This window comes from Lactuca sativa, chromosome 1, assembly GCF_002870075.4.
Source record: "Lactuca sativa cultivar Salinas chromosome 1, Lsat_Salinas_v11, whole genome shotgun sequence".
In the NCBI taxonomy this organism is placed as follows: domain Eukaryota; kingdom Viridiplantae; phylum Streptophyta; class Magnoliopsida; order Asterales; family Asteraceae; genus Lactuca; species Lactuca sativa.
In genome coordinates, this window is record NC_056623.2 from 44702581 (window position 1) to 44713729 (window position 11149).

The 11149-nt window shown below is 30.9% G+C and overlaps 2 protein-coding genes across 2 annotated transcripts; one reads left to right on the top strand and one right to left on the bottom strand.

Annotated features, from left to right (window-relative positions):
• The first annotated feature begins 1346 nt into the window (after positions 1-1346).
• LOC128127131 (protein FAR1-RELATED SEQUENCE 5-like) lies at positions 1347-2495 on the top strand. Its single transcript, XM_052765505.1, has 2 exons — positions 1347-1721; positions 1884-2495. Exons 1-2 carry the CDS (start codon positions 1347-1349, stop codon positions 2493-2495), a joined length of 987 nt encoding a protein of 328 aa, XP_052621465.1.
• A 793-nt stretch (positions 2496-3288) lies between these two features.
• LOC111899925 (uncharacterized) lies at positions 3289-5711 on the bottom strand. Its single transcript, XM_052770460.1, has 8 exons — positions 5550-5711; positions 5427-5456; positions 5305-5352; positions 4632-5185; positions 4364-4544; positions 4163-4273; positions 3923-4060; positions 3289-3844 (listed from the first exon to the last, which is right to left on the bottom strand). The coding sequence occupies exons 1-8, from the start codon at positions 5625-5627 to the stop codon at positions 3449-3451; spliced, it is 1536 nt and encodes a 511-aa protein (XP_052626420.1). The 5' UTR covers positions 5628-5711; the 3' UTR covers positions 3289-3448.
• Positions 5712-11149: the final 5438 nt, after the last annotated feature.

Genomic DNA, 11149 nt, shown 5'->3' on the forward strand with positions numbered 1-11149 from the left:
CAATACATTACAATACCAAAAGTCGTTGTTAAACGAATTGGCTCGGTCTCGAGCCAATAGAAATCTACAACTACTAACACTACGACACTACGATTCATACAAGTAACGTTTGGTAATACATTATACATGCGAGTGTGCACAGACGTCTAAGCACCATCTTTGGGCCCCACAAGTGTAAAATCTTGTTCGTTGAGCCTAGCTAGCCCAATGACCTGATCTTAAGGCCCGAAGACATTTTTTTTACGGAGTGTTGGGTTTTACCGACCCGACACAACGTAAATAGACTTTCAATGGCTTGTATACCACCGGTCCCCAAGGGTCCTTTGGTATTGCTAGTAAAGTCTACATTTCATGCGAGGCGGGTCGGGGACCCCTCGTACATTTTATCCCCAACCGGCTAATGGAGTTACCGGGGTCTTCGTGACCTCTTTCTCTTCGGATGTGGGACTACACCTAGTCCGGGCGATTGGATAACGCGATTAGTACTGACGACGCCTTCGGAGTCGTTAGTATAACTATAAACTAGGCGTTTGTGTAACGCGGGTTTGTAGTAAATAATCCTGCTCGAGAACCTTCCAACGTCGCCTGGGACTGACACTATACGCTACATAATGGTTTCAACGTAACTTCATGTAACTCAAGGAACTAGGAGAACATCGGGTTTTCCTAGGGTTTCCAATACATACAGATTTGAAAGGCATACATCTCAAATGAACATTTTTTTACAAGTATAGAAACAAACAAGCATACCTATGGATCTTCACAAACGTTTTCAAAAGCTTTTCTTTTCAGAAAATATCGGATTTTCTGGTGGTTTTTCAAACAGTACAAACATTCGATTTCAAACACTACTTATGAACTCACCAACATTTCATATGTTGACGTTTTTCAAAATACTTGTATTCTCAGGGAACCAGTAAATCAAGGGAAATCATATTCAGTGACGGTTGCAGTTTATTTATGTACGAATCCAACAATTTAATTTTTGGGAATGTAATGTTTAAACAATGTATGACATGTAAACACTGCTGGTTGTAATATATTAATGCACGGTGACGAATGTTGTTATGTTTCATATATATTCAATGTTATGGTATTCAATTGAGTCACGACAGCCCCCGGACGTTTCCGCCGTCTGGTTCGGGGGTGTGACATCAGCCGATTTTTTGAAAAACACTGATTTTCGCAAGCGTTTTACAAAGCTTGTTTGGAATGTCTATATCGAGCCTGAAGTGTTTGAATCAAGGTGGAAACTGCTTATGAGAAAATTCAAACTATAGGACAAAAGATGGTTCAAAGACATGTACAGGGATCGAAAACTTTGGATTCCAGCCTATTTTAAAGACATGCCACTACACGGTCTGATGAAAACTACTTCAAGGTCTGAAAGCGTGAACTCATTCTTTAATAAATACTCTAACTCTGGTAATTTGCTTATCTATTTCATGATGAACTACGACACCGCAATTGGAAAGCAACGAAATGCTCAACAGAAACTAGAACATGATACAAAAAATGCAAAGCATGAAATGACGCTTCCAAGTGGCTTACTAGAACATGCAGCTGCGGTTTACACAAAAAAAAATTTCTATGAGGTCAAAAAGGAAATATTTAAAGCAGCCCGGTACTGTTCTATCGACAGTGTTGAAAAGATTGATGGGTGGCAAGTTGTTATGATTACACAAACGGATAAGAACAAACAGTTGAAGATAAAATGCAAGGTTATATTCATCATTTAAATGCTTTTCATTAGTCATCATACAAGTATATTATATAATTATTTTTAAATTACATATATTTTTTTCATTATTATGCAATAACCACCAACTAATATGTTACTTCAATCAGTTACTAACATACATTATTTTTATTGTACAATGTAGGTTGAACTAAAGTTGCCTGAAAAAGAAGTTAAATGTTCATGCAATCACTTCATACGTACTGGCATTTTGTGTCGTCATATTTTTGCTGTATTGAAAAACAACCATATTGAAGAGATTCCAGATCAGTATATTCTAAGAAGATGGAGAAGGGATGCAATTTCCAGCCATTTGTTTGCCATGAAACATGTTGCCATGGAAATAGAAGATGACACCTTTAAACTTTTAACAGAGGCATACAACAATATTGAATACTGTTTGGATCATTTCAAAAGAAGAAAAGAGAAATTGTTGGAGTTTGTTGAAAAAACACGTACGTTGAAGCAGGCAGCAATGGAGTTTGCCAGTTCCAACCAAACATCATCTGATAACGATGAAGAAGAAATTATTCGGATGCTTGGAATACGCAGCATTCCTGATGAAATAAATATCCATCCACCTGCATCTATACGTACCAAAGGTAGTGGAACTAAGAAAAGAATGGTTAGTGCTATTGAGAAAGCCGTTGCAGCTACAAAGAAAAAAACCAGAATGTGCACAGGTTGCAATCAATATGTTAACCATAATTGGAGGACTTGCAAAGTAAGACTTGCACGAGAGTCAAAAGCAGCTTAAAATTGCCCAGTCATTTTCCCAATAGATTTTACTTTTCTATTACACTTATGAATAAGAATATGTTTCTATGATTTAGTAGGTTATGTTATGTTAAACCACTTTCATTACTTTTAACGTTTTTATTTTATGCATAGATGAATAATAGCAATGCCAAACTTGGTAATGTTAACAGATTAATGACAATATCTGGTATTTAAACCTCTTTTATTAGATTAAAACAGTTCACACTTACAATAGATATACTTGTGCTTTCTTGAAATTATAAAACCATCAATCACTTTAACTATTAAAAATTCTGATTGTATGTTCATAGTAAAATAGCATATTAACAAATGTTTGTTGGTTAGAATCATTACTGAATATACAGTAAAACTATACCATCAATGTTAATCATCATTTTCTAAGATAACTTAATTATTCAAATGTTAATGTATAAACATAAATACTAAAATATCACTAGTCCATTACTAAAATTAGCAAACCAAAAGTATGTATGTAGGTTGAACTAAAGTATAATATGTTAGGAATACTTCAAATAAGTGTTTAAGCTATTATTCAATATTTAAATAACAACATACATTAAGATATAAACCAACCAACAATCATTATATAATATAGATATGTTCACTTTAACTATTAAAAATTATGATTGTTTGTTCATAGTAAAATAGCATATTGACAAATTTTTGTTAGTTAGAATCATTACTGAATATACAGTAAAACTATACCATCAATGTTAATCATCATTTTCTAAGATAACTTAATTATTCAAATGTTAATGTAAAAATATAAATACTAAAATATCACTAGTCCATTACTAAAATTAGCAAACCAAAAGTAAGTATTGTACGTTCAGCAACCCAAGTTAACATCCTTAGCATACAAAAGCATTGTTTTTAATCCATCCAAAAGAAACCATTAAAGTCATAACTAAAATAACTTTTTTAAAACAACTAACTTAAAACATCCAATCTCCTGTGAATTTCTTCCTTTGCAATGGCCAACATTTGAGAACGTTGTTTTGAAGGAATCTTGTGGAATTCATCAACCTTTTGCAGCACATAATCATTTTGAACATTATATTCATGAGTGAGGATTTTGTATAAATACTTTGTCCTCAGTTTAACAAGTTGATCATCTTGTGCAGAAGACTCGTTCTTGAATCCAGCTTTAAACTCATTCATACCTCCACCCATATATGTTTCCATGTGACGCATCGTAAACACACCACAATCAATGCTGTTGTTTATTGTTCTCCAAGGCATTTCCAGTCTATGTGGCATCACATGTGAAAACATCTCAGCTTTTGGATGATTCTGAGATTTTAAGTAATCAACTATGTACTCTTTCTGAAAATGTAAAAAAAACATTGTCAACACATATTAAATTTTATTAAGTATGTCAAGTAATTTTTATTAATCACTTACAATGATTTGGGGCAACTGACCATATCTCTCACCATCAGGATCATCAACTTTGCTGTTGTCAACGATTACAAACTCTGGTTGTTGTAGATTGATCACAAAAAGGAAAATGTGGAAGGAACGGATGATTGGTAGGAAAAGCTGCAACGTTTATTAATTACAATTGTATTCACTTTTTTTAATATTCATATTTGATCAATGATAAATACACATGTAAGTAAACTGTGGAGATATATCTCTTACCAGTCCAACAAAACGTAGGCTTGCGTCCATATCTTCAACAGAAAGCACCAAATTCTCAATGAATTTATCTTTACGTTGACTTTCTGTTAAACCACTTTCTAGATACGAATTCTGTGATCGAAATTTAAAAACTCATTAACTTTTTTATATGTTTGTATTTAAAAAATAATATAATCAACATTGAACAATATTAACTTATACCGTCACGTCTGTCTTGCAATAAACTCTCAGGGGCGATTCAGGTGCACACTTACTTTCATCAAGATTCAACACTTGACTCCAACAATCAATGACATGGCCAAATAGTTCACATGTTGGAAAGAAACTTTCCATATGAAACCTCTGAGCAGAAAACCCATCCAGAGTGTGGAAAACTATATCACTGCAATAGACGTGAAAAATTAATACTATTTTTAATAAGCAAACAATAAAATTAAGTAATTTTAAAAATATTTTAAATGCAACTTACTTTGGATCTCCCTGGAGAGAGAATATCCATTCTGTTACACGTTTTTCCTGCCGTGGAACTCCTTTGATGATATCAACAGCCCGTATAACGTAAGGAGATTTCAGATATTCGGATTTCATGCGAGGCCTGTACCCTCTTCTACTAACCCAATGTTCATCTTTGTTGAATGGTACTATAGACAAAGGAATTGGCATTTCCATTTTAGATGGTGGTGTATTCTTAAAAGATTTTGTTCCAGATCTATTCGCGAAATCTGCATATTCCTGTGACATTTGAATACTACATTTTGCTATCGGGGAGTTGTCAAACTGTTTGTTAGTTGTAGCTAGAATCAACGTACGTTCAATTTCAGCCTCGTTATCATACCACCATTGAGACTGTTCTGGTTCCTCTGATGCAGAAACTTCAGTAAACAAATGATTTACTTTGTTTTTCCATTCTTTGACCAACTGATTATCAGGATATTTCTTGACAGCATCATTTATTTTGTCTTCCAACACTTTCTTTTGCTGCAATATCATGTCGTACATCTCCTTTATTGTTTTAACAGTTGTCTAATTAGGTCACCACAATAGAATTACGTTACAAACCAAATAAAAATATTAATATGTCAGTTAGTATTAATTAATACTGTAGAAACTCATTATTCAAATGTGAATAGGTAGTTAACTACCTCAACACTTTCCCCACTTCCACTAAAAATATCATCTCCATGATTTCCCTACGAAAAGCAACACAATATTAGTTGTTGTACTAATAACTTATTATTTAGTTATGATTATATTATATTACTACCTTACACCTTACATCTCCTGCATCATTTCCCTGTCAATAATTTATGAATGTAATTAATTTATACTATACCAAATAAACAAATAATAAATTTCATATGCATTGTTCAATACAATAAAATATTACCTGAACCTTTTCTTGCCCTACATTACCAGTTCCCGATGCTTCATTGACGAATTGAAATGGATCTTGCAATTCACCCATACCCAGACCAATTTTCCTACACTCTACTCTTTCTCGCTCATGTAGTTTATCAACACTCCAACAACATATTGCTGGTCTGCATCGTACAATCTTCACTGAATCGCATCGAACACTTTCTACGTATAGCAACTACAACAAAGACAAATAAAAAATGTATTACTTAAATACACTTTAATGAATCTGCACACATAAGGCTACAAATATTGAATGACAGTTTAATTTAAAACAAATCTTACCAGCAGTAATATAATTGGCCCAACATAGAATCCTTTTTTGCTATTCGGATTCCACGCACTTTTTGTCTCCTTAAGGCAATCAAAAACATATCCACACCAATCAATGTCACTTAGATCCAGATCTTTCGTGACTTTTGATAACATCGACAGGTCACATGTGCCCATGCTCATCGACTGACCTAGTGTATTACACAACAGGACAAAGATGTTTACTTTAAACATTAAATCCACACGTGTTGACTGCATAATAACTTGTTGAACTGCCCTTGGTCTAATATTATCTTCATCTTCGAATTGTTTTCTCCAAACAGTTATCGTGTCATCTGTGACTTCTCTATAAGGCATAGACTTTATTGTAACATGTCCCAGAGGCAGACCCAACATTTCGTGAATAACTTGCCGATTGATTGGTATCTCTCCATGATGAAGTTTGAGTACCATCCTATCTGCGTTAAAATTCCTGACAATATAATGCCCCATAATTGATGCACACCCATCCACTTTCATCTTCAACAAATGCCCCAGACCAATAGAAGAAATATAAGCTTCCTGTTCCTTGCTAAGGTTATGCATACAATTGTACAAAACATTTGGAGATGTCCGTACTTGTATTCGCTTAGCTTCTTCTGCACCACTTGCTACAACTTTAGGATGTTTTCTTGGCTTCAATACATTTCCTTCTTTATTCCTTTGTCTTTTAAATTTCTTCACATTTTCTTTGTCATCATCTTTGAATGAAGTATGATGCCTTCTCTTTTTCCTTGTTACCACAGTTATGTTAGCTTCAAAATCAGAGTCTTCATCTTCGTCAAGGTTCTTGACAGTAACATTCTCTTTTCCTGTTAAGACAAATTTAACACAATAAATGATTATAAATAAATTAACAAACCAATGCCATACTAAATTTATTAAAGAAAATAACAATAACTGAAAATGAATTTATAACAACAACTTCATCACCTTTTGTTTTACATCTATCAAAACGTCTTTTTGTTCTCAATTCATTTTCCCTATTTAGTACACTGTCTTCTGTCAAGTCATAACTTTCAATGAAACCTGTCAATAATTAGACAACATAATCATCAAAGAAGATACTTTAATATACAAGTTACATTTCATGAAATCATCATTCATACCTTTTTTTTCTGTATATTTTTTTTAGCTTTAGAAAACCTTGAATTTCCTCCATCAAACTTCTTCACATTGACTTTGGGTTTCCTGTTTTTTTCTATTAATAAATACAAAACAAACAAGTTATTAAAACTAACTACAACATCAAACTCTAAATAAATTTATTTCTAAACAAGTACATTACTTGAATCTGAGCTCAAAACTACAACTTTAAGATCCCTTCGCATTGAATGAGCTGGTGTGCGATTAACACGTTCCCCCACACCTGTCCAAAAAATAAGACACATAATCACTATAGATTCAAATTGATATTTAAAATTTTAAATTTCAAATAATCATCATCACCACCAGTTTGATTTTTAGTTTTCTTCTTAGGTGTTGAAAACTTCTTCTGTCCTTCTCTTCTAATCTGAGGTTGTACTAGTTCATTTCCTTCATTGTCCGCATCTTCAATATCAATAAGCAATGGATTGGATTCTTCATTAGTGAATTTGCTGAATGCCGTCTTTAGTAATATCCTCTCGCTTTTCTTTCTACCTAATAATAGCATTAATATACCTTAATCATTTATAACTCAGAATTGAATCATTAACAACTCAAATAATCATCCATTATACAGTCTACATTAAACACATACCCAAAAAACAGAGGAATGTCTACAATAATCATCAATAAAGAAACAGTGTAGTTAACTTACTCACGTAAAACAGTTGGGACTCATACATCATTATTCTTTACATACAAAACATACTCAACAAAGTATATATTCACAAATGACTATGTCTTTAACAATATACAAATCATACAACCAACAACAAGGAATAATACTAGAAAAAGTACTTATGTCTAAAAACAATCGGATTTTACATGTAATCAGTAGTAATAAATGACATTTATACCCTTCGTTATTATTTTTCTAATAAAGACCATTCACAATCGAATACTAAACATCAATTACTCCTCTTCTCCCCAAAATCAGAGTAATGTTTACAACAATCATCAAGAAACAAACAGTGCAATTAACTTACCCACATAAAACAGTTGGCACTCCTACATCATTAATCTTTACATACAAAATCATGTACAGGATCAAAACCACATACATACTCAATAAAGTACCCATTCACAACTGAATATCAATTTAACAATATACAAAACATACAAACAACAACAAGGATTAATACTAAAAGTACTTCTGTCGCACAATCGGATTTTACAAGTAATCATTATTAATGAATGACATTCTTACAATTCGCTATTATTTGTCAACTAAAAAACATTCACAATCGAATACTAACATCAATTACTCTTCCTGTGCTACTTATGATGTAAAAAAAAAGCCCTAATTTTTGGGTTTACGTAACCTTATTACACTTCAAAGTAGTCGACTCCGATTACACATTTATATGCATATTATAACTATCAAACACAATCATAAACTATTGATTTTTAAGCACATTCAATATCACAATACCGTAAATTCGAAACTCATCTATAATTACCGTTTTCATTTTAACAATCAAATACACCAACGTGTTATTTGTGAAACAAAACATTTAAAACAACAATCATCAGAGATGAAGACTAACTACAGTTCATAATCGACGATATAAAGAAAAAACGAACGACCCAACTTCTAGGGTTTTAAGAATCGTCAAATGTACACATTATAAAAACCTAAACACACTAATACACCCGTTTTCCAGTCAATCGAAATTCAATAAAGATTAGAAAACTTACTTCTTCCACTTCGATTGATCAACGACGACATTCCTCCACCTAGACGCTTCACAAAGTTCAGAATGCAAAATAACTCTTCACGGATGAACAATATTAATCGAATGTGTTATAATCGTTTATCTGTGACGCTATTTTTCTTTCAAGATATGATCGAATCATCCAAAACATTAGAAGTTATCTGTGATTACTAAAACATAGGAACGGTTTCTTTTAATTTTCAAACTTACCCGATATATTCAAATTGGATGACATCATAAAATTACTTGAATACCCTTTTATATATTTTTTTAATTAAAAAAACAATTAAATTCATTTATTAATTTCTTTAAATTAATGATTAATGACATCCTTAGATTATAAATATTTAATGTACCAGATTTGTTCTCGCGTTCTCAACCTTTTAGGCCTTCTCATTTGATCCTTTCCCTATATATATATATATATACATTGTAATTGTCCAATGTACTTATAATTTTACTTCTAACTAGATTTATTTCCAAGATTTTTATAAATTTAACATTTATCTTCCTCTTACATAATTTTCTATTTTAAGCGTAGTATATATATATATATATATATATATATATATATATATATATATATATATATATATAGCCTGGTAGGTGTTCGACAAAAACATGTGATGTAAGAGGAAAATAAAGTGAACTTTTAAAAATCTTGAAAGTAAATCAAGTTTGGAGTTGAAGTTTAAGAACATTATAATGAATATATCAAACAAAACTTTGTATTATGGTGGGTTTGGATACCTAAACTTATATATATATATATATATATATATATATATATATATATATATATATATATATATATATATATATATATATATATATAGACACACACACATACACACACAGACACACACACACACACATATATATATATATACATATATATATATATATATATATATATATATATATATATATATATATATATATATGTATGTATGTATGTATATATAGGGAATAGTGAATATGTGGCTGTTATGTACCTAAGCTTAGGTATATAACCTTTTAAACGACGTAGTTTTAAACAAAACAAATCCGGTTTCATTTTCTCTTAGTTTTGCTTTAATAGAATACCATTAAATTAAGTTCAATTATGGAATGAAAAAGATCAATTATATGTATATTTTTATTGCAAATAATTATTGAAGTTTATAAAGAAAATAAAAGACTAATATTTTTTAAGGAATATAACTCAATCGTTTTGTCTTTCACTTGAATAACTATATCCAATGATTTTGTTAAAGCTTGATTGAGTTTTGACATTTTCTTCTTTTATATTTTATTCTATTAGTTTCTTTTTAGAATTTAGTAAAGTTGATTAAATGGTCACGACTTTTAATGCTTTAAGTTGTTAAACATAATGAAAAAAATGAACATAAATTAGATCGATTTAGTAAGTCACGTGATCAAGGAATAATAGTAAAAGAGATATCATGATTAGTTTAGATATAAATGGATCAAAACTACATTGTTTGGAGGGTTCTATATATAAGATTAGGTACATGACTACCACATATTTCCTAAGCTTATATATATATATATATATATATATATATATATATATATATATATATATATATATATATATATATATATATATATATATATATATATATATATATATATGTTGTTTGTCCGCACAAAGCAGCTACGACGAATAGTTTTTAAACGGTGATTAATTAATTTCGGTGAATGGTGTTCTTACGTTTATAAGATCAGACCGTAGAACTCATTAATTATGAGGATAAAATTGGCTAAAAAAATCTTCTAAAGTCCGTAAATCCTTTTTCTTTATCTTGCAAAAATATATAAGTTCAAAACATGAAAAGTATGCACAATATTCAATTTTCCGTTCAAAACCTATAAAAACTTCTAGATATTAGTCACAACCAAAAAAGTAAACAGTAAACCAGTAAAAATTAAAATCCTAATATTGTAAAATAAATTTTTTTATATACGTTTTTGTAATTTTTTTTTATAATTTCTTTGATTTTTTAAAACAAAAAATCAAAAAAAGAATCAAGGGAGGTGGGATCGGATCGGATCCCGATTCTACGATCCTACAATTTTACTTGCGATCCTACCGGAGATACGATCTGTATACGTTCCAACTTATATTTGATATCTAGGATCGTACAATCAAGATCGCGATTTTAACAAGCTTGTTGAACACGAATGAAATATAGTTAAAAGGATTATTCCAATATCATAAAGCGTATAGAATTTTTATGATAAATAAAATAAAATTAAAAATCTTCGAGAGTAATTAACAAAGTAAGGCAACACCTAAGAATTAAGCATTAAAATGTTGTACACTTTCAACGCCTTTTGATATCTTAAGCTAAAAATCAATAAAAATGGCAGCACCATGATAATACATGCATTA